Source organism: Crocodylus porosus, unplaced genomic scaffold (genome assembly GCF_001723895.1).
Source record: "Crocodylus porosus isolate Cpor-Errol unplaced genomic scaffold, CroPor_comp1, whole genome shotgun sequence".
Classification (NCBI taxonomy): domain Eukaryota; kingdom Metazoa; phylum Chordata; order Crocodylia; family Crocodylidae; genus Crocodylus; species Crocodylus porosus.
In genome coordinates, this window is record NW_017728921.1 from 16,139,303 (window position 1) to 16,164,370 (window position 25,068).

At 50.0% G+C, this 25,068-nt stretch overlaps 2 protein-coding genes and 1 long non-coding RNA gene across 5 annotated transcripts in view; 2 read left to right on the top strand and 1 right to left on the bottom strand.

Moving 5' to 3' along the window:
- The window catches only part of SMARCB1 (SWI/SNF related, matrix associated, actin dependent regulator of chromatin, subfamily b, member 1), a 16,531-nt gene extending 3,103 nt beyond the window's left edge, over window positions 1–13,428 (top strand). The window contains exons 2-10 of the mRNA XM_019539400.1: window positions 404–515; window positions 1,077–1,106; window positions 2,986–3,115; window positions 4,169–4,306; window positions 4,779–4,906; window positions 5,783–5,949; window positions 6,431–6,621; window positions 12,077–12,208; window positions 13,045–13,428. Coding sequence (XP_019394945.1) covers window positions 404–515; window positions 1,077–1,106; window positions 2,986–3,115; window positions 4,169–4,306; window positions 4,779–4,906; window positions 5,783–5,949; window positions 6,431–6,621; window positions 12,077–12,208; window positions 13,045–13,084 — 1,068 coding nt within the window. The 3' untranslated portion in view covers window positions 13,085–13,428. The remainder of the gene's footprint in view (window positions 1–403; window positions 516–1,076; window positions 1,107–2,985; window positions 3,116–4,168; window positions 4,307–4,778; window positions 4,907–5,782; window positions 5,950–6,430; window positions 6,622–12,076; window positions 12,209–13,044) is intronic.
- A 1,962-nt stretch (window positions 13,429–15,390) lies between these two features.
- DERL3 (derlin 3) lies at window positions 15,391–21,513 on the bottom strand. Its single transcript, XM_019539101.1, has 7 exons — window positions 21,368–21,513; window positions 21,226–21,291; window positions 21,047–21,120; window positions 20,529–20,622; window positions 17,609–17,804; window positions 16,953–17,043; window positions 15,391–16,083 (listed from the first exon to the last, which is right to left on the bottom strand). Exons 1-7 carry the CDS (start codon window positions 21,458–21,460, stop codon window positions 15,972–15,974), a joined length of 726 nt encoding a protein of 241 aa, XP_019394646.1. The 5' UTR covers window positions 21,461–21,513; the 3' UTR covers window positions 15,391–15,971.
- Window positions 21,514–21,643: 130 nt separating this feature from the next.
- LOC109312809 lies at window positions 21,644–24,852 on the top strand. 3 transcript variants are annotated; one of them, XR_002101914.1, is made up of 3 exons: window positions 21,644–21,721; window positions 23,020–23,152; window positions 23,880–24,220. It is a non-coding gene; the product is annotated as an uncharacterized LOC109312809 (long non-coding RNA). The 3 variants fall into 3 exon arrangements; XR_002101915.1 differs by lacking the exon at window positions 21,644–21,721 and having other exon boundaries at window positions 22,206–23,152; window positions 23,880–24,015; window positions 24,149–24,852; XR_002101916.1 differs by lacking the exon at window positions 21,644–21,721 and adding an exon at window positions 24,655–24,683 and having other exon boundaries at window positions 22,206–23,152; window positions 23,880–24,238.
- The last annotated feature ends 216 nt before the right edge of the window (window positions 24,853–25,068 follow it).

Genomic DNA, 25,068 nt, shown 5'->3' on the forward strand with positions numbered 1-25,068 from the left:
CCCGATTGGGGCAGGGGGTCACGGTGGGTACACACACACACTCCCGATTGGGGCAGGGGGTCACGGTGGGCACGCACCCCCCAGTTGGGGCAGGGGTCATGCTGCACGCACACACACTCTCGCGCGCGCACACTTTTGTCACACACCCTGACTCACCGACCCCGAGCGAGGATAGACGAGGGGGGGAGACTCCCCATGACAGCACCAGGTCTCTGGGCACTCCGAGCCGTTAGCAGCCCCTGCTGGGCCTGCCCTACGGGGCTCGGGGCCTGATGAACAAGACTGGATGGGGGTGAAAGAGCTGCCCCCCACCCCAACCACCACCACCGGGAGAGGGGCAGGGGCAGGGCCTCGCTTGGCTCGCGGCATCCCCCAGACCAAACCTCCATGCTCTGGGCCCTAGGTGGGGAACTACCTGCGCATGTTCCGGGGCTCCCTGTACAAGCGGTACCCCTCACTGTGGAGGCGGCTGGCCACCGTGGAAGAGAGGAAGAAAATCGTTGCATCTTCTCACGGTAAGGCCCCGAGCATCTCATCCTAACACCTCACGCACAAAAGGAGTGTCTGGGAATGGGACCGGGCAAAAACTGTCTAATCACCCCTCGCCCCTGAGAGAGCTCTCGTTGAATGACAGGAGACTGAGGCTTTTCTGACTTTTCTCAGGTGAATTTCATTTGCTGTAGCAGGCATCTGATCTGGTCTGCTCGCTTGCTGCTCCTGTGGTAACAGGGCAGGAGGGTCATGGTGCTTGTTCGGGGAAAAAAAATATCCCCCTGCTTTGTCTCCTCTCTGGGATCTCCCCATGTGAGACAGGAAGATCAGTGCGAATGGTCGCAGCTTCTAGAGCTGTTGTAATGTGAGAGCTGCACCAATAGAAACAAAGCAAAGTCAAAATTTTGCTGTCTTGGGAGTTTGTTTCCTTGTTTCTCTCATGAAGGAGAACAAGCTACTTGGGTTTTTTGGAAAAAAGAAACATAACCTTTTAGAAACAACAGGCCTGGGGCATAACAAGCTTCTGTCTCCTTCTTCCTCTGAGGTTCCTGCTGACTTGTCGCTTTCTGTTTTTTTTCCAATAGAGTCACAGCGGTCTCACAGTCCCAGAAGATGTAAGTCTTATCAGCCTATGTTATTCTTAGTTTTGCTGGACAACGAATGCCTGCTCTGACCCCTACTGCTGTACAAGCATATTTGCCGCCTCTGGGTCATTGGACTCATGTGCCCTCTACTTTGGCTCTTGCTGTGTTGAAGAAGGATGTATTTTTCTTAGTGGTCGTACTGACTGTGTTTGTTCACAAGCTTTACTCATCTTATGTGTGGGTTTTGTGGGCTGTCTCCAGATATGAGGGGGGCTGCCAACCAGTCTCCCAGTTCTTGTTTTTACCTGGTTTTTCAGGCACTTGTCCTGTCTGCAGTGGAGCCTAGCTTTGACTAATGCTTTTGATTAGTGTATGCAGCCTAATGCTCTTGATTAGTGTGTGCAACAAGGGCACACTGCTGGCTCATATTCAGCTTATTGTCCACTGTAACCCCCACGTTCTTTTCTGCAGAGCTGCTGCCCAGCCAGTCAGCCCCCAGCCTACCCTGGTGCATGGGATTGTTCCATCCTCTATTCTGCATTTAGCTTTTTGCCTCATTTCTAGCCCACCCTCCAGACCTTTGTGCATCCATTCAGGCCTCATTAGTTTCTAGGATGTCTCTCCTGCAGTGGGAGCAATCAAGCACCTCATTGAAGGATGCTACATGAGCATCAGGTCTTAAGTCCGTGATGGCACTTGTGGATTTGTGGTACAGGAGTAAAGCTAGGTGTCAGCTCATTTTCCTGTCTGTAGTCATTTTATGTTCAAAAGAAGGAACAAAGAGAGTGGTCTTTAACTTGTTGCTGAGGTGTGGTCCCAGGTAAGCAGATTAAGAAGATTTTTTTTATATATCTACAGTGGGAACTCCAGGATAAAAGACATTTTCATCTGATGCACGTTAGATTTAATATTTAATGAGGACTTGGACATTTCCAGTCATTTTCTTGCAGGAATATTAAGGTTTGTTATTAAATAGCTCAAGATATTCCTTTTGTCCTTACAAAGAGTGGTGCTTGATTATCTAATAATAGGCCTTAGCCTTCTGCTCTAGAAGCACTGGGTTCATAGCTGAGCTGTGAAAAAGTTTAATTCTGGCACTCTGAACTCTTGTTTGATATACTGATATCAGAGCAGAGGTCTCCACTGTCTTTTGCAACAGGCCTAGTGCTGCACAGCAAGGTTACAGCATAAGGTCAATTAATTACATTTGTAAGGACAGATGCGGGAATCTCTCCTTGTCCCTACCCAGTAGCAAAATAGCAGTATTTTTGTCAGGCAAGTTCTAACATAGCAAAACCCAGTCAAATAAAGAGTAGATGTTCTGCCATTCGCGAATTTTGTTCAATCACCAGCATTCAGAGTTTTGTACATGGGGTCTACATCCTACTCCTCCCTGTCGCTTCAAGGTATTGAGTAGGGTGCCATAATATAACCCACTAAAGAAACAATTTTGCCTCACTTGACACCAGAATTAGAATGAAAGTTTTAGAGCAGAGGCAGTCCCTTGCACTTGGGTAGGGCATGGGACAGTCAGGCTGGAGTGTTTTGGATTTGCTGTAGTATGAGTGTTTCATGTGTGCCCTGCGTAAGAACATAAGAATTGTCATTTACTGGGGCAGACCATAGGTCCATCTTGCCCAGTATCCCATGTTGCACAGTGGCTGAAAGGGAGAGGAAGGGGATACACTGCATACACAAGTAACAGATCAAAAATCTGCTTTAAAATGGAGCTGTTCTTAAACAGATGAGATGAGGGAATCCAAGCTACCAGCAGCTGTCTAGGGTCTGAAATAGGTTGCCAGTAGAAGTGAAGGTTGAGTACCCCAGAATGCAGGAGGAGCCCATTAGAACAAGTTTTCTGCTTGACAGTGTTTCTCATGCTAACCAGTCCCATGCTTTCTGGTTACAGATCATGGTTATACAACGTTAGCCACTAGTGTGACGCTCTTGAAAGCATCTGAAGTGGAGGAGATCTTGGACGGAAATGATGAGAAATATAAGGCAGTGTCTATCAGCACAGAGCCTCCCACCTACCTCAGGTAATGACTGTTACTGAGGGTAGGATCACTGGGAGTACTTTGGAAGAGCTGACCTACCCTTTTGGAACTAACATCAAGCCACGCTGTTATTTAAAGGGCTATTGCAACTTTGCATTGCTCAGCATGGCTAATGGTAATAAGTTTCATTACATGGAGATCTGTTGATAGGCAAGGATTTGTCTGCTTGTGTGAACAGATCTGGTCAGCTGGAAAACCTTGATACTTGGTGACATTGGTTATTCTCACTCGATTCTAACGTGCGGCATATGCAAAATAAACGTATTCTGCACTGTTTGGCCATACTCTGAAGATGTTGTTTTCTCAGTGGTCCTTTTGCCACATACAGGAACAGAACCCAAATGTTAATCTGGTATTTAAAATCAGTTGTATGGGTGTATATCTCTTCTGGTAGGGAAGACAAAGTAGGCAATGATCCTGGTGTGATGGAGAGAGAGATTGCCTCCTGAATAGAGTGGGAGACAGATGTGGGACTTCAGCTTCTAGTCTTAATTCTACCTGACCTCAGACAGATCTCTTAAAATTTCTTTGCTTGGGTTTTACTGTCTGCAGATGGAGGGTCATGCATGATTGGGCTAAGTCTGTCATGGGTAGCTTATGAAGAATTTTGGGAACTTTGGGGAAGAGGCAGTACAGAATGAGCAAGTGGCATTAGTTGTCATTTGGATCCTTCATTCCTGGCAGGGACCGGTAGGGATAGGTGAGTGCCTGAAACAAAGTAAAATAAGAGGAAATGAAGAGGTGAAGTGGAACTAAGATATATGCTAAGTAAACTTCTGAGATGGTATAGTGATGCCTGTTACAGCTGGCTCAGATAAATTTTCAAGATCACTAGACCATCACTCCTCTAACTGAATAAGTGTTCTCTTCCTTACCAAAGGGAGATTTCTGAAAGGAACCGTGCACCATTTAGCTTCCCCAGTCCCATTGTGGGAGCCCCCATGCTGGTGTAGAGTGACATAGACCTACATGCTATAAATAGTGGTGTTCCATGCTTGAGCATTTGCCGCTTTAACTTACTGTCTCCTTCCTCAGAGAGCAGAAGGCCAAGAGGAATAACCAGTGGGTGCCCACCCTGCCCAACAGCTCTCATCACCTCGATGCTGTGCCGTGCTCAACCACCATTAACAGAAACCGCATGGGCAGGGACAAGAAACGGACCTTCCCACTCTGGTAAGCTGCTCACTGCATGACACCCCATCAGAGAAGAGCTGTGTATTCTCTGAAACAATTACATTTGCATCAGTGTCAGTCACCTCAGATTCTAGAATGAGCTGATTTGTGGTCCCACTATACCTCCTGCCTTGGTGCATGTGTTCTAGTAACATCATACCTGCTTTCTCTGTGGCTGGCAAATGTGTTGCGATTGTTTTATCTCAGAGAAAGCTTGACCCAAGCATTAAGAGAGGCAAACCTACCAACCCAGGAAGGACTTCCTCATTGTATTGATTGTCATAGTGATGCATCTGTTAACCATAAAGCAAAGGCATCTGCTATCGCCCTATGCCTGTAAACCATAGTTGCAGAGTTTGCATAAAGACTGATTGTAAAGGGGGGGTGGGAAATGCTCGTCTAAATTCTTTCCTCTCCCATGGATGCCAGTTCAATGTTTCATATACTCTGTGTCATTATCTTTTGCGTTCAGCTTTGATGACCATGACCCAGCAGTGATCCATGAGAATGCGTCGCAGCCAGAGGTTCTGGTTCCGATCCGGCTGGACATGGAGATCGATGGGCAGAAGCTCAGAGATGCATTTACGTGGAACATGAATGGTAGGTAGGAGGCTGAGCTTTATCTAAGGCACTTGAAGGGAGCGGGGAGCATCCATTCTAAAGTGGCTTTTGAGACACAGAGTGCACTCTTGCAGAACATAGGCACAGCTTTAAAGGCATCATGTTTCACCAGGGTCTCATTTTCTTGTCACATCCCTTCCGGTCCCCATGTCATTCCAGCTGATTGTAGTTATCACTGGGAACATGCTTGTAACCTAACACTATCTTTTGTAACGGGTCTGTTTTCCTTGCCCTGAGTCATGCACAGTGACTGCCCACCTTGATGTGACAGTCTCCTCCAACCTTCAGAGGCCTATATACAAAAGCATGACAATAAATTCCTCTAGTCCAGGGGTTGTCAACCAGGGGTACAGGTACCCCTGAGGGTACTTGGAAAGGTGTTAGGGGGTACGCACAGGCGGGCAAGATTGAGAGCCGCCACCCACCACCCCGTGCCTCCTGGGAGCAGGTGCTGGGGGAGCTTGTACGCAGTGGCCACTGCCGCGTGCAAGCCCCCTCCCACTCTGCATCTAGCTGCCACCCCTGCCCTGCTCCACATCTGGCTGCTGCGATCAGAAGGGGTACACTCCTTAAAAAAGGTTGAAAACCCCTGCTCTATTCTCATTCCTAGGTGTCCTTTACTTGATTGCAGCAATTATTCCCATTGAACAAATACAAGAAGTTGATGATTGCTTAAGTACATTCATTGTTTAACACGGCAGAGTCTAAATGCCCTTCACAAGAGAGAGGTGAGAACGTGGTTAAATATCCCTCTGTACAGAATAGGCCTCATGAAGAATCGGAAAACACCCAAATGGTGACTGCTTGCAATGAAGTAAGTGAATATGTGTTTTTTTCTTTCTCCATTGCCCTCAGAAAAGCTCATGACTCCAGAAATGTTCTCAGAGATCCTCTGTGATGACCTGGATTTGAACCCACTGACCTTTGTCCCTGCCATTGCCTCTGCAATCCGACAGCAAATTGAGTCTTACCCAACTGACAGTATCCTAGAGGACCAGTCAGATCAACGAGTTATTATTAAGGTAAGAAGGGAGGGAGACTTGACCAGAGCTGGATTACTTTGTAGCAGCAGTCTGGTGTGCTGGAAGGAAAAGCATGTGGGGTTGGAGAGCCAGGGATTTGCTGCCTTCCCCTCCTGTGTCTAGATTTTATCTCTAGCCTTTTGTGTCAAGGCCCTGGTGGCAGATTGGTGAATGCTGCTGGTCCGTGCCAGGAACTGATAACAAAGAGCTCAGTTTCCTTTAATATACAGAATGCTGCGGTCCCAAAGGAAGGAACACAGCTGCATCTGGTGCAGGGGAGAGCTGGGACTCCTCACGTTGTGGCAGGAAAGAGCCCAAATACAGGAGTTTGAGGCACAGACAACCATCTTTTTTGCCCATTGTTCTTCCTTTTGGTTACCTTTACTTCCCCTCTAAATGAGTGCAGCTTTGGTGGGATGAATTTAAAAAAAATGGGGGTTTAAGAAGCAGAGTCTGATTTAGTCTCTGGTATTGTGTCCAGCTAAATATCCATGTAGGGAATATCTCCCTGGTAGACCAGTTTGAATGGGACATGTCGGAGAAGGAGAATTCACCAGAGAAGTTTGCACTGAAGCTGTGTTCAGAGCTCGGGCTGGGCGGGGAGTTTGTCACCACCATCGCCTACAGCATTCGAGGACAGCTGAGCTGGCATCAGAAGACTTACGCCTTCAGGTACAGAACAGCCTCATTAGGCATATGGCCTCTACAGAGCTGTTGGGGAGGTGGGGTGGCTGGGGCTCTTAAGTCTCCTTTTTCTGCGTTTCTGCAACCCTTGGTGAATGTGTTAAATAGAGAGCATCTTGTATAGGAAATCAGCTTTGGAGGCTATTCAGGTGTATTTTGTCCTGACTCCTGTTCTGTTCTACCAAATAATTTTTGCTTGGTAACAGGATATCGGTTTCAACTCCTGGGTTCTTTTTCAGCATGTAAAACCCTCTCTTCATGAGACATCTGGTCTCTAAAGGGATGCTGATCAGCTGAGGGATAAGCAGGAGGCAGGTACATGAATCCCCAAGTAGTAAAGACCTCTTTCACTCAAATATCTCCTCTTGCACATTCAGTAAAGCCAGTGTTATGCATTGGCCATATCCTAGGCAGTGTTGGCAGCTTCCTAGAGTGCCTCACTGCAAACCCTACAGACGCATCTCTTTTCTTCATTGTCTTGTATGGTTCACTGGCTTAAAATGGCTGCTGCCACAGTGTGTCTGGGAAGTGGACATCTTGTTCTGCAGAACCCAAATGCCAAGGTTGCTTTGGAGAGATGCTGTTTCCGTGCAGTCCTTGCTGATGTAATTCATTTCAGATGTGGTGCCCAGTTTGGAGAAGTTGAGCATACCCTGACTTGTATGAAATGTGCAGGCCCTGATTGGCACGGCACAACTTAGCTGTATCAGGGCAGCACTTAAAGAAAACCTGACATTGAATGCTGCACCCCAGACCCATGCAGAATCCAGGACTGTTATCGGCTCTGGAATCTGTTTTGCGTTATCTAAAATAGCAAATGTGTTGCCTTAAATGCCAGCCAATGCACAAAGCACCATTTGGGTTTAGAGCCTCATTTTGGCCTATGCATGTGCTACATCCAGTCTACAGATACCCCTAATACAAGTGCTGTGTTGCTGACATCCAACCAAATTCTGGGTTACCCAAGCAGTAACGGTTTCTATTTCATCTTGGTGATTAGAGGCGATGCAGACCTGTCAGTCATGCTCTCTTTTTACAGTGAGTACTGCTGGCTGTTTCTGTCGGCTTCCCACACATTTGGGTTGCCTCTGCCATGACTGACTCACTAACTCAGATATCTTACAATCTTCTTCAGACACAAAGCTCTGACTAAAATAGCAACTGCAGTTCTGTTCACTGGCCAGACTTGAAGCTGTCATGAATCCAAACCTTTATCGTGGCTGGGGTACAGCAAGTTCAACATTGATTTATTGTCAGGATTCCTAACTCATCTCTGGTGATAATAGTTTCCAGTTGTATTACGAAGGGCCCTGGTGAGTTACATTGCTGAGTGTGCAGGTTCTGAACATGTATTTATGAGGTGGTCTCTGGCTTGGCCTGGTGTTTGATCTTGGTGCATTATATTATATTAACTGAAAGACTGGAGTTCAGCACCTTGGCTCTGCAGAGGCTGGGGGAAAGGAAGTGCTTTCTTTTGTTTTTTTATAATTCCCTGTGGCAAAGTCAAGCTGTCAGAATAGCATCCCCCAGTGCTTGGAGGAGAACCACATCCAGCCCTTCTCCTATAAGGGAGGGGGGCCCCACATGGACTTCATTGGGAAACAGGAGTGTGCAGAAATAAAGGGGCATGCCTCTGGGTTTGCTGCTGGCACAAGAGGCTTCTCCATAGAAAGATGCTTCATAATGGAGCAAACAACAGCAACTCGGTTCTGGTACTTACTGAGTCTATCATCAGGCATAGCACAGAACCAGCAACCGCTCAGAGAGTGGTTACTGCCATCTGCTCTGGACTAAAAGATTTTTGGTCAGCTTACTGGTTTTGAAGAGCCCTAGCCAGCCAACACTGGCTTTTCACAGAACTGGTTTTGATCAATGTACCATTGTCCTTTGCTCCTCCCAGTCCTTGTGGGCTGTTCTGTAGTCCCAGGTTGCCACAGCTGCATTGGAAAATAGGCACCGGAGTGCTCTCCATGTCCCTCTTGGCACTCCACTTTCCCTCAAGATTATATCAGAGCCTCCATCTCCACTTCACAGTGGAATTCTGCAGTCGTCTCCAAAGCAATATGTAGTATTAGAAAATGGAATGAGTCTCCATGTATACCGAGATCAGCCGCAAGAGGACTGGGTATACCTGAAGTTTGAAGAACAGTCTCTCCTGAGAGGAGTTCTGGGTTTAAGCAAGAGTAAACCTCATTTCTTGGCTATATGCCTGCCCCAGGGATATCTTGTCTCTTGTTACCACACCTGCAGCTGGTGAAGGCTAGCTCATGTCTGCTGATGCAGTTGGGGACTGAATCAGTGCAGATCACTGATTCTCAACCAGGGCACCTTGGGTACTGCCAGATCCTTTGAAGGGTGCTACAAGGTGTGAAAAGATGAGCAGATAATCCAGGTTCAACCTCCCCACCCCCACTGCTGCCCAGTCCCTGTGTAAGGAGGTGAGCACTATAATATGTAATTTTGCCTTTGAAATCGGGAACCACTCAATTCACAGAAGTTATAGGGGGGATGCCTCAAGTCCAGTGAGGGATGCCTCAAGCCCAAAAAGATTGAGAACCACTGGTGCAAATGGTACTTCTGGCCTTGTCTGTGGTAGAAGAGGTAGGAATCCTAGCCTCACTGGGAGGCAAACCCTTCTGCAGCACTGATGGAGAACAAACCAGTGGCTGTGGGTGAGCACACCCGGGGGCTCAAGCTTCCTTCTCTGGCTTCTCCTCGTAGTTCGTGTTTGTGACAGTGCTCACAGTAAGATGGATCATGCTGCCCGATCAGCACACTGGGCAGGGACTCTTCTGCATGGGCAAGGAACCATTCTGCTCAGGTTAGCTGCTCTGCAATTCCCTGTAGCAGCAGATCCCATACCTGTGGAGTGCCACGTTTCTTGGCACTTGGCTCAGGCTGTGCTGGAGTAATCACAGAAAGCTGCTCTCCTCCCAGCTCTGCCTGCAGCTCTGGTTTGGATGCCAACCACTTGCAGGTTGATTGGCAGCTCTCCCCAGGGGGTAGCTTGCCCAGTACAAAACCATCACGCCTTTTCAGTCATCCTAGCCTACTTCAGATACGGTTCTACTTGCCCATGTTCAGGCAGTCGGGGGCCAGAGTTTACTGTCAGCCTGTTCTACCCAGAACACTTGCCTAGCCTGACCTATTACAGAGGGTTTGTGATGATGAGTCCAGTTTGTAGACAGCACGTTCTTCAAAGAGAAGACAACCCATACAGCAAACAGGGAGATGGGCAGCCCCATGAACAGAAGAATCATCAGTGTCTGAACTCTTAGCTCTTGTTGGAAAATCCCTAATTAAAACCTGGTTTTCCTTTGTTGCCGCATCCTTTCCTTCCGCTTCTCCTCAAGTAGCTTTGAAACCTCACAGCCCTATTTTTCTGAGATTCTGTGATTAATGTTGTTTGGGTTCTGTGGTCAGTTTGTTCCTGATTTCCTAAACCACATTGTTGGTGTCTGCAGGAGAGACATTCCACGGATGTAGGGAAAGGGGCTGCCTCAGCAGTATCAAAGCAACAGCCTTTATCTCCAGGGATGGAGTTGGGGGAATCATGCGGGCCTTAGTCATCAGGGGGAGAGGTGAAGCTGTCTTGTTGTGCGACCTCCAGTGGGATTCCACTTTTGCTGGTCAGCTCTGTTTGTGCAAAACAAGGGCAGAGTCTGGAAGCTCAGTGTAACAGGACAGACCTAGGAGCCCTCAGGCAGAGCTGTTCCAGCCTGTGTTTTCAGGCAGCTAGAGAGGTGAGGTTGGAATGGGACCCAGGAACTTCTCTGGCCCCCCACCCCTGTCCCCACCCCTGCTGCCTTTAAACAGGTGTTCTGCCCTTTCTTGTCTTGCTGGGGGAGCTGGTTCTGTCTGTCCCCAGACACTCGGGCCTCTCCCTGGCTGGCTGTGTCGATGCTGCCCAGGCAGAGAGGTCAGAGCTTTGTGGCTCATTCCAAGTCCCTGTGGTAGCTGGTGCGCTACATGGTCCTTCCCTTGGCGTGTTGGCAGCCCTGGCCATGGAGTGAAGCGTGTGGAAGGCCAGGGTGTGGTTAAAGACCCCTCCCTCTGCCTCAGCTCGTCCATGAAAACATAGAGGCCAACACAAGATTGGTGCTGGAACCATAAATCCTTTGGTCCCACCTTGTAGCTCCACCAGTGTCTTCTGGGCACCACAGGGCTGGGGTGGTGGGAAAGCAGGGACTGCTTCACCACCTAGGAGGCAGCAGTTGGCTCTGGACAACAGCCCGCTCTGAGCTGAGAGAGGGCTGTTCATGTGAATGACTTGAGTAGATGGACTGAAAGTACCTGTGACCTAGACATCCATTCGGAGCAGGTACAAGAGGCCTTCAGTGGTGCCAGGCCCTGTTTCCCTAGCATTCAGCAGTTTGGCTCCTTCCTGTGGCTCCATGGGCTGGGATTGGCCAGGTGTGTGGGCCTGATCTGGCACAGGAATGTGCCCCCAGCAGCCAGCTGCACCTGCAGGAGAGATGCCTTGCCCACACGTCCTGCAGCAGCGCTTACTGCTGGAACTTGGGGCAGGCGTTTGCGCTGTGAGCCCTGTTGTGTTTCCAGCCCAGCTGCCTCTGCTCAGGATCCCCTGGCAAGGTGCAGGAACGGAGAGTACACGGCAGGACCTTGCCTGGGTGCCGCTGCTTGTGCCCTGGGGTGGGGGCAGGGACTGCTCGGACAGTGCCCAGCTTAAACGGGCCTGGGGCCACGGCCTCACAAAACAGCTGCTTGACTAGTGGCCATGCAGTGGGCCAGAGTGAGCAGGCTGCGGTGTCATCGTGGCTCAGTCATTTGAACTGAAGGAGGTAGCAGGGGCTGCCAAGGGACAGGATCCTCTTGGTGTGCCAGGCCACTCAGCATTTCCACTGGCAGCTGAGGAGCTGGGTGATCCCTGTCCATAAGCACTTGCTGGAAGTCCCAGAGCTCTCAAGTCCCCGAGCTGCTGTGACCCTTCCTCAGCCTTTCCACCAGGCAGTTGCAGGACAAGCCGTTGATGGGAAGGGAAGGGTTGAAGCTGGTCAGTTGCTTGGCCATAGAGGGAGACTAAACCAGGCTATTGCTGCAGCCCTTGTCTGATGATTGTTGGCATTACTCATTTCTCCTCCCCCCCCCACCCCAGCCCTTCATGAAGTGAGGGAGAATTGTTCCATCTGCTTTGAAGAATCCCCTCTTGCCAGCGCTGAAAGGAGATGTTCACTTTGAAGTAGCTGGATTCTGGGGAATTGCAGGCGCCACGTGAAGCCTGCCAATGGGGTGCTGTCAGGAACTAGACTGAATCAAGCAGGCTGAGGAGCGAGTGTCCAGACAGGGCTGAGAGCCATTAAATGCCACTCCCTGCTTTTATGCCTCTCTCCAGTGCCTGGGTCAGTGCCAAACAGTGGAAGGGCTTGTGGTTCTGTAGTGAGGTGCAGAGTGGCCTTTGCTGATCTCTGTCTCTGTGTTTCAGTGAGAACCCACTGCCAACCGTGGAGATCGCCATTCGCAACACCGGCGACGCTGATCAGTGGTGCCCCCTGCTTGAGACCCTGACAGATGCAGAGATGGAGAAGAAGATCAGGGACCAGGACAGAAATACAAGGTGCCACTGCCCGGTCCAGCAGCTTCATTCTGGCCCCACCTGGGGCTGGAGCTTGAGAGCTTTGATGTTTGCTTTTTCCTGCCAACTGGCAGGAGTTCAAACTCCTGCGCCAAAAGAAGCGGTTGGGTCTTTCCTGCTTCAGGATATTAAACTGTTATCACATCACTCACAAGTGTCTTCACATGTTAATTTAACCCTCTCCTGCTTGAAGTGAGCTTTTCCTAGTGCTGCCCCCTCATGCACTGGGATCTGCTGCTGCGGGAAAGCGTTAATTTAAAAATAGCCAAGCTTGCCATGCTGTGATGCCAGCGAGAGAGAATCTAGCACCTCCCTTGTGCTGCTTGAAGGAGGAGTGGACATGTTGCAGGCTCCAGCCTGATTAGCCTGTCTCTTTGTTGGCACAGATGGGAGCACTGTGGATTGCAAGAGCAGGTCTGCCCCATTTAGGGAAGGAGCTATAAAGCAGCAATCTAAGGGTAGTCAGATGAGGGGAAATTTAAAGTGTTAGCAGTACAGATGACAGAAGATTAACAGGACCTTGGACAGTGTGTCTGCTAAGGCATCTCCTAGTAGCATCCTTAGTACCTCCTTTGGTTCTGCCAGTGGCAGATACACCAAGCCCTCCTGGGGCTGTGGGGATAAGGATCTCTTTGTACACACCAATTATTCTATCAGTCTAGGATGCTGACTAGCAAGTAGCAAGTTTAATACCCCATAAGCGTAAGGGGGATCTTGCTCTTCAGTATTTATGGGAGCTGGATTGGTACACTTCTTCTGGAGCATCATTTTTTCCCCCATCACTTACTGTGCCCTTTCCTCTCTCTCTCTCCTTACAGGCGTATGAGACGTTTGGCCAACACTGCTCCAGCCTGGTAATCTCCCCCAGCATGACTATGGTGCTCATCCTACAGGTTCTATCCCTCCTCCTCTCCCCGGAAGGAACTGGGACTGGCAAGGGTTCGTCTCGCATCTTTTTGTCTCAGAGCGGGGACTCACATTCCACTTGCCGAGTAGTCCATTGTACTGCCGGCTTCTGCCCCCACCTGTTTGCTTTCATGCCATGTGCCAAGAAGGTTGCGGTAGTACGTCAGCCAGCTGAGACCTGTGGCAGCTGTCAGAGCCCTCCTGTACCTCTGTGTGGACTGTGTAAGGATCTTTTGTATAGGTGCAGCGTGCACTGTTAGGATAACTTTTTAAATAAAAGGAATGCGTAACACCTGCTGTGAGCTCAGTATTGCGGGAGTTCAAAGCACATTCCTTGGTGTCATGGTTATTTAGGAAACTCCTGGCCTACCTCTAGTGCTACTGGATGCAATGCTGAAGAGCTGCTCTGGTGGAGTCCTCTCCTCTACTGGCTCCTTTTGTCAGGGCTCTAATACAACACAGGACTGGAATCTAAGATTGGGCTGGGACTAGTGAGGCTCATAAACCATGAAAGTAATGAAGACTGACAGCGTAGTCCGCACTGTGAAAGACTGGAGCATTAGCAGAGTCTAAACCAGCCCTGGCTAAATTGAACCTTCAGGGAGGGGTACTTGGCTGGCCTGCTGGGTTACCATGGTGCAGGTCACAGCTCCTGTTTAAGATGTAAAGCTGTCTCTGTGTAATGTCAGCTCTGGAGTTGGCTCTTCTCAGACTTAATGCTTGGAATCCCAGGTTATGGAGAACCTGGCAACCCCAGCACCCCAAATGAGCATGAAGGACACAAAGGGAATTTGCATGTCAATTGTTAAAACTATATTTTTCCTTCAGGAAGAAGCTTTGCCTCTGGTCACTAATCAGATTGGTTCCAGAGCAGTCAGGTCCTTGCTGGTGGTAAAGAAACTGATCCTGATAACTAACCCAAGGCAAATAAGAGTATGTGTTCTCCAGTTTCCTTAATACTTTCATGTTGGGATTCTATTTTGCTGGGCAGCCAGTAGAGGCTGACCTATCCCCAAAAGTCAAATTATTCATCTGCTCTTACGGCATAAGCCAGGTTCTTTTTAAAATGATTTTATCTGCCCACAGCCAAAAACTGGGTTCATGTGGAATTAGGTCAAGAAGTGAAAAGGCAAAGCCCAGAAAATCCTTGATGGGGAGAAGGGAGATGCAAATGTAAGTCCTGCTGGGGCACTAGGCCTAAAGCTGGTGCCCTCATAGCCACAGCACCTGAGGACAAGGCAACAGCTGAGGGGAGAAGTGTATGTGAAACTGCAGCTGAGGGGACAAGTGCATGTGAAACTGCTGTGGCCTTAAAACCTGTAACTGTAGCACTTGTTTCAATTGCTGAGGTGTGTAGGGTTACTTACAGCTCCAATGACACCAGATATGTAAAGCTGTAGGAAGCTGACAGTGTCAGTCGAGTTTGGCAAATCCCTGACTGCTCCATTCCAGAGATGAGCTCTAGCCTTGACACAGGCTTCTTTCCAGGAAGTGAGAACAGAGACCTGCTCTGAGCATGGAAGTGAGATCAGTCCGGGTCTTATTCCTGCTGAATTTCATAGGGCTTGTTTAAATCAGGAACACCTTGGAAAGACTCTTCCACACTGAGAACCTTTGCGCAGTTTGGAAGTGCAACAAGCAAAACCACAGGAAAGGTCCTTCACACAGGACAGCTACTGGGTTTGACAATCAGACCCCGCCTTCCTACTTGAAACCAGAGCAGTCTCAGGCAGGTGCCTCGAGGCAGGACTGCATTGGGGAGTTCACTCTGGTTCAGAGTGAGAGCCTGCACCAGCTCTGTGATAGGGACAACAGTGAGACCTTCCACTTATGGACACATTCCTGTTCTAGACTCCCTGCCAGAATATCCAGGTGCCTTCCAGGAATGCAATTAACTGCATGTGTCTGTCTTGTTTTCTCTCCCCCCAGGCAACTGCTGTATGTAGATAAAGGCTTAGTTTGATTGTCGTACTGAACCAAGGCCAGCCTTGCTATTCAATAAGTGCCAGAGGAGAGCGAGTAGGAGATGGCCAGACCTAGTCACGGGGCCAGAACAAGCCTGTAATCTCCACAGTCAATCTGCAGGGCCCCGTAGCTTAATTTCCTCTTCGTGCTGCACTTAAGACCTCCCCCATTCATTCCCAACACTTCATATGACACACAGACTGTGAAGAATCAAGGTGCCAAGCAGACATAAATCAAAACCCATTTGTCTCCGTACCTGAGGCATGGCTGCCTCCTGGCAGCAACAGACATTCTGCTGAAAAATATAGATTTTAATGTAAAGAATCTTTGGGAACAAAAAAAAAGTCAAAGGCTAGGGAAGGAGGAGAAAGCAGATCAGGAGGAATGAGATGTTTAGGATTCTCCAGTCTTGGCAGTGCTTATATCTTGCCAGAAATAAGTAACACAATGTAGCGCATTGATGGAAAGCAAACAAGGATCAGCATCCTTGGGAAGGAGGGCGGATAAGTCCTTGGACAGAAGGGGGTGTCTTGTCAAACAAGAAGTCTGTAACAGAGGAGGAGCAAGGGGCTTCTGAGGCCAGTTGCTACCTACTCAGGGTTGAGTGAGTTGTTGTGGCTTTTTTGCCCATATCTACAGCTCCCACTTCTCTCACAATCACTTGCCTAAACAAGTTCATGCTCTTCCATCTGTTCAAACACACAGTGCTCCAGAGAACAACTCAGAACAGAGAGCACAGGCTACCCATATGGAGAGCAAAATGTTACAGAAAACAATGGTGGCCAGAGCCATTCTTCAGACAGGAGCTGTCTGCAGGGTGCAGCATTACTCCAGTGGGGAGGCAAAGTCTGGTTGCGTGGGATTTCTCCCCCCACTACTGCGGATGCTGCTGGTCCTCTTGATGTACTGCTGGCTGGGTTTCTGGCCGGTCCTCAGGGAGCGGGTTGTAGTTGGGATCCTCTTCAGGGGTGTCAAATACCATCCTCCTGGCAAGAACAGGCCCACCAGAAGAGCAAGCTGAGCAAAGGCATGGGCATACACCCCTTGTAAACACTTTAAGGAGGTGGGGGGAGGCTGCCACTTAAGAGCATGGATCAGCTCTTGTAAGTCTAAACAATTCTGTGACAACACAGGTTAGCTATACTACCCTGCCTTTGCCCTGGCAGAAGTAGGGTTAATCCTGTAGTGTTTTTGCTATATTTGCATGACTACAGAATCATAGGGGTGTTACTGGTTGGTTCCTAACAGCTTATATCTCTATCCTCAGCTACCAAGATCTCTCTGTTCCTTCTATCTGGACCAAGGCCTGACAGGGAAGAAACCTCCCCAGCCTCCTGGGAATCTGCCCAGCCCAGACAAGACTCAACCCCTGCTGTCTTAGGGAAGCAGCAACTTAGCACAGAGCCTTGTGAACCCCCTCCCTCCCTAGGCTTCCCTGGCTCAGTGAAATAATCAAATCACTAGCTATTCCCCCAACATCCAAAAGCATCTTACTGTTCACAAGCTCCAGGAACCTTCCTTAGAACTGAACTCAGGAATGCTTCCCTGACTTAAAACATGCAAATGCAGTGCCAACGACCACTGCAGGAAATAAGAAACCTCGACTCCTACTAACAAAAGGAATGAGCCAGGCACAAAGGCAGCAAGGTGCACAGATGTGGTGCTTTCCATAGCTGCAACACCCTGGATTGAGACCACGGGCATGCATTCAGATGCTGGGTCTTGCCAGGAGCAGGTGGCAGGAACAGCCCCTGTGGTAAAAGGCAGACTAGCTGGCTCCTGCTCTGCAGATGACATGGGTGGGTGGTATCACACTAGGGTTCAAAGAGGAGGAAAAACCTTGAGTGCTGCTTACAGGAAGCCTGGTGTAAGGAGCAGTTTCTTCCCTCCTGGCTGGTTAGGAAAGACGTCCTCAAGGAAGTAATAGATGTGGCCCACTGCAATTCCTGTAGAGAAAGAAAGGCATGGGGTGACCCTTAGGTATGTATGCCTCTTCTTCAGTGAGAGACAAATTCATTGTGATGTCCAGGAAGAGCTGAGGAATCGGCATGTGAAACACTCCTCCCACCAGCCACGATACTATGTGCACCCCATGGCAGAAGCCCTTGTCACCTATTGCCATGTGCATGCAGCTTATAATCCAAAAGCCTGCTCCCTGGAGGTCTCAGGCAGGTAACAAATTACTGGGGTTGGGGCAATACTAGTGGAATACTGCACTGCTGGCAGAACTGCAGGAACAGGATGCATCAGCCCATTTTCTCTCTGGCCCCACCAGCTATGAGCCAGAAGCGGACTGCCAGCTGGCACCACTACCAACTGCAGACAGCTGGAGGCTCTGCCAGTGTTGACCAGCACAACACAGAGGTGCTCTCCCCAGTGACAACTTATTCACAAGCCAAGCTAGCCAATGGTCCTCATTACAGGGCCACTGTGTCAGCTGAGACAACCCACTAAGGCTTCAGCATGATCCATCAGGTAGCGGTATGCACACAGGAAGGGCCCTTTTCTTACCCAGCAGGTCAATGATAATGGAATTGCCCAGCAGCAGTGAGAAGCCCATCAGAACCCAGGGCAGGAAGGGGGCCTGGAAGTTAAGCAGCCCAAAGAAGTTCATGCGGATGTAGGGGTTCCTGCGGCTCCACACGTACACCAGCATAATGGTGAACGCCTGGCCCAGGAAGAAGAGGCTGGCAAAAAGGCCAAAGAGCTGAGAGCTATGGAGTCAAGGAGAAAGGCAGGCTCAGCACATGGTATGTACCAGAGCTACAGGAGAACTGGAGAGACTCACAAGGCCCATCACATGCAGGAAACTTTGAGACAAACAGGCCCAGAAGATACTAGGCAGCTAAGTACAATACAGTGCCCACAACTCCAAACCCTTCCCAGGCAACTCAAGGCACATCAAGCCCCCTCGCCATCCTCACACCAGTCCATCATCCTAGGACAGGAAGGTGAGCAGTGTACACCCACAGCACCATTTACATTTCAGCCACTCCATAAGCAGCTGCTACAGGCACCTCGAGAGCACTGGGAGGAGGCATCTCTCCTCAGCAGCACGATCACTTTGGTTGCTGAGGACACCAGCCTCTTGGCAGAGGCAGCAGCTGCATTCTTGTACTGGGCACTTTACAGAAAAACCAGGGCTTTCCCTAGCCTGGAAGGCGTATTGCCCCAGGCACCTTGTTTATGGGGCTTGGTCAGGTTAGGGCTGCAGAAGACTCCAGACAATGGAGCCTGGACACCTGATGGTGTGCAAATCTCTCAAGAGGGTCTGTCTTAGCTGCCAGTGACTTGATCACTCTGCTACCCACGTTACCAGCCACACCCTGCACCTCTCAGTCAGGTAACAGGGACAGCCATGGGGCCCTCCCTCATCCCTGACCAGCCTCCCGTAAGACTGGCAGAGGGCAGTGAGGCTTTCCAGCAGTCATGCGGTGCTCGCTCTGTATGGAACGGCCCTTGCCGCTCTTGGCAGGCAGTGCCGCACAGCTGCTATTCCCTGCAGAAGCCATCTGGCTTGGCCAGACCACTGCCCACAGTGATGTTTATTCCCTCACTGCCAGCAGAGCAAGCATCCAGCCTTGCCCCATGTGGCTCGCCACAGCCCTCTCTTTCTGCCGTGCACTACAAGAGTATGGAAACTTTGTGCTGGCAAGGGGGGCCTGAGGACCAACATCCTCCAAACTAAGGGAACAGCAGCCAGCTGTTCACTGATGCCCTAACCCACTGCCCTTGTGCCAAGTGTCAGTGGTGCTAGAGCTGCTTCCTCATCTAGTGATCTCAAAGCAGTCTGCAGGAATGGTTAAATTCAGCTGCTCCCTTCTTACCTGTGGGGAAACTAGCAAGGAGCAGCTAACTGCCTCGGCTCACAAAGAGTCAGTCAGTGTTTGATCCAAAAATAATGGTGTCCCCCCACCTCCCTCTACTCTGCCCCCTCTGCCTTCGCAAGCTGCTGGAGGAAGAGAGTTGGGTTCCCCTGCCAAGCCAATCCTTGCTCTGAGCCAAGCATGCCAAAAAATACAGTGAGCTCCTGGCTGCTAGGGCCTGAACTGAGATGACAGCTCTCTCACTCCAGCCACCAGCACCCCAGGTCTGAATTGTAGCCGTGGCAGAAAGAGATTCTGTACCTCACTGCAATGGCCAGGAGCCAGCCAGGTCTGCACCTTCCTGAACAGTCCTCCAAGGTCCCAAGGAGCAGCCAACACTTTTGCAGTAGGTTTTGTAGAAGATAAACAAAAGCTCCTGCTGCTTGGAGCCCTTTCCCCAGGTCCCCACAAACCTCTGAATACCCAGTGACCCTAAGGCAAAGGTCTACAGAAGTAAGGTTTTACACAGCCTCATCCCCCTTCTGCACTTGAGACTTAAACCCAAGCTTAAACATTTTCAAAGTGTGGGCCAGACCCTGCTGCTTGTAGGAGGGTTGGCAAGTGACTAAGCACTTAACACCTCTGTAGCAAGGCGCACGTCTGCTCAGGCAGCATTTGCTTGTGAAGATAAGCACAGCTCTATGGGAAGAGGGCATCATGTGGGAAATCTCTTTCCGGATGGTGGGCTCACCAAGCCCCAGACAACAGGGTCCCCACCCTTCTCAAGGCAGATTTCTTGTGCTTTGAGATGGCTCCAAAGCTGAAGGAGACTGCGTGTAACAGGTACCCCATCACACACCGGTTATAAGCAGTACTGCAGAAGCTTCTCGCACAGTCCGCTAGATTCAGGGCCAGGACCTGCTTTCAGCTCCATGCATACACACAACACCTCTTGTTTTTGCCACTCAGATTTCAATACTAAGGGTTCTCTGTTTCGAGTGCTGCCAAGTCCCCATGTGCCAATCGCCTGGAGACACTAACATGCCATTATCGTGCAGTATCTGCCCCCCCCCCCCGAGATGGAAACTCAAGAACAAGAACTCACTGGTTTCATCTAATGATGATCTCGGGATGGCTTTCTTTCATGCTAAGCCTACTAAACTGCTTGTTTCCTGCCCCCAGGATCATGCATCATTTTTACCCCCAGTCACATACACCAGCACTCCTGCCATCAGTTCAAGGAAATCGTTTCCCCCTTCATCTTTTGCTCGATACGCAGACAAGCCCCTTCGGGGCACAGCACGGCCAACAGAATTAGCCACCAGGGCTGCCCATCTGCTGGTGGCAGCCCGACATCCTGCAGCCTCGGTACAGAAGAGCCCTCCCAGGCACGCAGGGCATGTGTCAGATGGAAGTGGCACCAGGCCTCAGACCACAAGGAAACCGGCAAGCTGCAGTCAGAGTTTTGGCCCCTGTTTTCTCTGGGAAGCCAGGCTCTGGGCAGGGGCTCCGGCTACCAGAGAGCGCAGGAGAATTTTGAATGAAAGAAGCGAGTGGGCAAGTGGCCTATTTATACCGTCTCAGAGGAGACAGGACCAGAGGGCCTCCACCAGCTCAAAGGATACTGTCATGAGAAATCCCCCGAAGAGAAACATGAAGACAAAGTCTGCCGTCCTTCCCCGGAAGGAGCCTTCCTCTAGCATGCGGCAGTACCTGTACCTGGGAGCGGGGGACAAGGGAGGGGTTGCAGTATAGGAAATTAACAGCTGGGTGCCCTGCGCGCCCGGCCGCTGACGAGCCCGCCACGGAAGCAGTTTCACCAAGGGAGCTGCCAGCCAGACGCCCACCCCCAGAGCCAGGCGTCGCCATCAATCTTTTGCCTCGAATGACCAGTCCCCAGGGAGAGGGCAAGTGACCTGGCTGACAAGGCCTTACAGCCCCCCTCGCCGCCGCACCCGCTGCTCCTGGAGGAGCGTGGTAGGGTCACAGCCGTCAGGGCTGGACGGGACCTCGCAGATCACCGGCCCAGCCCCCCGTGCTGGGCGGGGAAGGCCGCCGGGGCAGGTGAGCCCGGCTGGCAAGCGGGTCCTCGGGAGGGCGGGGCGGGCGAGGCAGGAGAGCGGCTCCGGAGACAAAAGGATACAGAAAGATCATGTTGAAAAAGAAACTGAATCCCAGGGGCCCAAAAAAGAGGAAGTTGGTGATGAGCCTCCAGACCTGCAAGAGAAGAGGCAGAGGCAGCTGGAGCTGGAGCTGGAGCTGGGGCCCCTCCCCGCCAGGCCCCAGCACGGGCCCCGGCCCGGGGCGGGGTGTGGGGCTCACCTGGAAGCGGCGGAAGATGAGCTCGGGGTTGAAGTAGAGCTGGAAAGGCGTGATCAGCTCCAGCTGCTGCAAGAGGCACATGGGTCGGGTCGGGTCGGGTCGGGTCAGCCCGCTCCCCGCCCCGCCCCGCCCGCACACTTACCACGGCGGCGGTGGTGAGCACGCAGGCCGTGGTGTAGGCGCGCGTCACGGCCGGGATGCCCATGTACTCCTGCGCGAAGCCCTGGTAGGCCATGGCGCCGCCGCGCCGGCTGCAGGGTGCGGGGCGGGCCGCCGCGGTCCCTTTAACACATCGGGCTCGTGACAGCGCCAGCCGCGACTCGCCAATTGCTGGGCCAGCTGACCGTGACGGGCGCACCACTCAGCCAATCAGCGGCGGCATCCCGCCCCCCAACCCGGAAGGGCCTCTCGGGGACAAGCGAGGAATCACCGCGGACAGCGCAGCGGCTCGCGGCCGGGGCAAGGCGGAGAGCGACGGGGCTTTGGGCCAATGGAAGTGGGCGGCTCCCGCTGCTCTCATTGGGTTATTATTGTGGCGGTGGTGGGCGCAGAGAGGGCCACGTGTCTCTAACAGGCGGCCAATCGGCGAGCAGGGCGCGGCCCAATGGGAGAAACCTACGCGCTGCAGGGGCAGGTGTCTCGTGCCAGCCCAGCCACGTCCCCGCGCACCTGTCAATTACCGTAATGCCCCGTGTATAGCAGGAGCGCCTGCACCTTCTCGGCCTGAATATCAAAGCCCCTTCAATCGCCCACCGCCTCACACCTCGCCTCTGGGCCACAGGTGTCATCAGCTCAGCCCTGCGTCCCCTGTGCCCTGCTGCTCACCAGCGATCCTGGTTTTCTCTGATTTAAAAAAATCCCAATTTCCAGGTAAAAAAAGTAACACCAAATCCACCTTTTTCCACAATTAAAATGAAACACCTCTGTGTATATAGCTATATATGAGTGGTCTTTCATTTAAATCATGGGAAAAGGTGGATTTGGGGTTAATTTTTTTAACCCGAAAACTAGGGAATTTTTAAAATCAGAGAAAACTGGGATCCATGGCGATCGCCTTCCAGGGAGGTTATTAGTACATGAACCCCTGCGTCTCCCTGCCGTCATCCCAGAGCACCTGACGTAGCAGTGGGGGGAGTGGGAGGGTGAGCAGGAATAGGATGCCTGGCTGTAGGGACAGGGGCTTTGGTCCAAGGTAGCAGCCGTGCAGCCGGATTCGATGAACAGGCCTTTCTAAAGGGCTCTGGAAGACCTCCTGGTGCACGGTCTAACCCAAGCAGCCTCGAGATGCTTCAGTAACAAAATGGGCAATAGCAATGCAAAGACTGGGGATTCTCAGCCAGGGTACTACGCCCTGGGACTCCTTGAGAGCCTTTCCAGGGTGCCGTGCAATCTTAGCACTGCTAGGCAAGCAAATGTGATTCACAAGATAAACGCAGAGATTTCAAGTACAAACTCCTAGGGTTAAAAACATACTGACCTGCTACGGTCTTGCTGAGTTCTTTGCAATAGAAACATTGCTCTAGTATTTTTCTGCAGTCAAGTAACAAGTAAAACCTAAGAGTTGGCATTTTCTGAGGGGTGCCTCAGGTACAAAAAGGTTGAGAACCACAGGCTTCGTGCAGAGGAGAGAAGCGGAGCATGTATCTCTGAGGCATGAGGGTCTGATACACACACAAGACCCTCAGAATCCTCCAAAATAGGACTCGGATAATCATCTACTAAATCTCTGGGTATTTTAGAGAGCCAAGAACAAAAACAGCAAGTTAAAGCATGGGCAATTTCTGCTTCTTTCAGGGTGACTTGCCACATAGAAAAAGCCAACCCCATGTCTATGCACTTCAACCTTATTCCGAGGGCTCAAGTTTACCTAGGAGTTCCAGCTTCTGCCAGCAAAACATCACCCTGAAGCTCTTCTGGAAACAACAAAGTAAACAAGTTCAAAATACAATGCATGAAATGACAGCTAGCTCTGAACAGTATACAGAACTGCACAGGAGAAATTTAAAGCACGTTTATCTTTAAAAATGAAGTCCGATGCAATTCCTATTATGTAGTACCCCAGTGCAGGACAAAATTCTAGCATCTGTGCGATGTATGTAAGTGACTGACATCCAAACCGGCCGTCGTATTGGCATTTCAGGAATCTATAAAATGCCAGCAGCTCTATTTCTATAGGATGTCTCAAACTTTTGTTTCCTGAGATTTCTAAGAGAGTTTTTTTCTAAAAACCTGCCCCCCACCCCCAAAAAGTGGCATCAGTGACCAGTTTTTATATTGTGGTAGCAAATAATGGCAACAACTAGGTTGGGTCCTGCCTCAAGGAGTTTACACTCTAAAAGACAACACATAATAAGACAAGCCAGAGATCCAGGTGAGTTTGGAGAGGCAGGGTTACCAACATACGTGGGAAATGCAAGTTTTTAACCAGTCAAAATGAGCAGTCACAGATCTCCACCTGCCTAGCTAATGTGTTTGACTCAAGTCATTCTGGCTACATTTTATTCATCTTTAGGCAATCTATTTTTTCCTAGCTACAAGTTTCAGGCTTTTTCTCTCTGACTAGAATGGTTCTGGGCCATACTGTAAAGTTGTTTTTTGCTTGTCTGGGTTTTAAACCTTCTTCCTGTTTTTTTGTTTTTATTATATTTTTACAGGAGTGATCTGTCTGTGAAGATTCGTGCCCTTTTAAAGATTCTTTGGACGAGAGCTGATATGTAAAACTTCAGACTTCACCTAAATACTAGTTTTCAGTCAGCCAACATTTTGATTGTCTTAAATCTATAAAGATGGGTAAAATTTTCAAGCAATTTTGACTTCCCCTACCCTGAATATAAGAGCAGTAGTACAGCACCTTTGAGGCTGGCTCTACTGAAAAGTGCTGTATGATATCTGGTTCTTAACATTATTTTTGTCATCTTGGCAGAGAGAGCAGAACGGACCCAAACACCTTCATCCCCTGCATCCAAGTAATGGCCTGTGAAAGGCCCATAAGAGGGAAAGACAAGGCAACCAGGTGATTAATGGGGGAGATGAAAGGCATTTTCAGTTTCCTGAACAGGATGCTCAACTACATATGGACACTGCACTAAATGTGAAAAGCCCTGAGGGAGTGAACACACCATAATTAATCACGGTGGACCTGCAGTGCAGGAGCTAGGAGGTTTCTTGCAGTCACTCTTGCAACATGAGAACATCAGTTTGTTCCTAGACAGTGATGCATTCTAGTGAGTATTAGGCCACAGAAGGGAGGTGTTACATGTTGAACTTCAGCACATTTGTGATGGATGCACCTAAACCGTTTGTTCAGAGGTGGTCACATACATTGTTAGCAATAAAAGACTGGATGACACACCATGATTTTCCTTTTGATAGAGCACTACAGGGATTTTTTTTATTGGGTCCTACTGAAGTCCCCCTCCTTTTGTCTAGAGAAAGAAGGAGCTTCACCAAGCTGGGAGGAAAAAAAAGCAGTCAATGTAAATGGGAAAGAGAGAATTCATTGGAATTGCAAGAATCAGAATAGCCCTACAGACGTGAGACAATCCTGTTTCATGTTTTACATCTTCACTGACTACCAGTCTTGCATGCATAGCAGCCTCTGGCTTCTTTACTATTCATTCCATCCAGGAAGAGTGTGCACACACCAACTGCAGATGCTTCCTCAGCCTGACAAAGTGTTTTTATACCCAAAAGCTTGCAAAGAAGAATTTTTCCAACTACTTAAGATGTTCTAATAAAAAATATTATATTTACCTGAAGAACCTTGTCTGCCGTCTGTTTATGGGGCATTTTTAAGATATGCTTCAGCCCTGTTCCTAGGTGATGAGAACAGAGGTTAGCACC

Excerpts from the sequence above, each read along its gene's own strand:
- DERL3 (XM_019539101.1), bottom strand. The coding sequence starts at position 21,460 with ATGGCCTACCAGGGCTTCGCGCAGGAGTACATGGGCATCCCGGCCGTG. Across the intron at positions 17,044-17,608 it reads CATTATCATTGACCTGCTGG|GAATTGCAGTGGGCCACATC; the intron begins GTAAGAAAAGGG and ends CTTTCTCTACAG. Across the intron at positions 16,084-16,952 it reads CTCCTTACACCAGGCTTCCT|GAGGATGGTATTTGACACCC; the intron begins GTAAGCAGCACT and ends TGTTCTTGCCAG.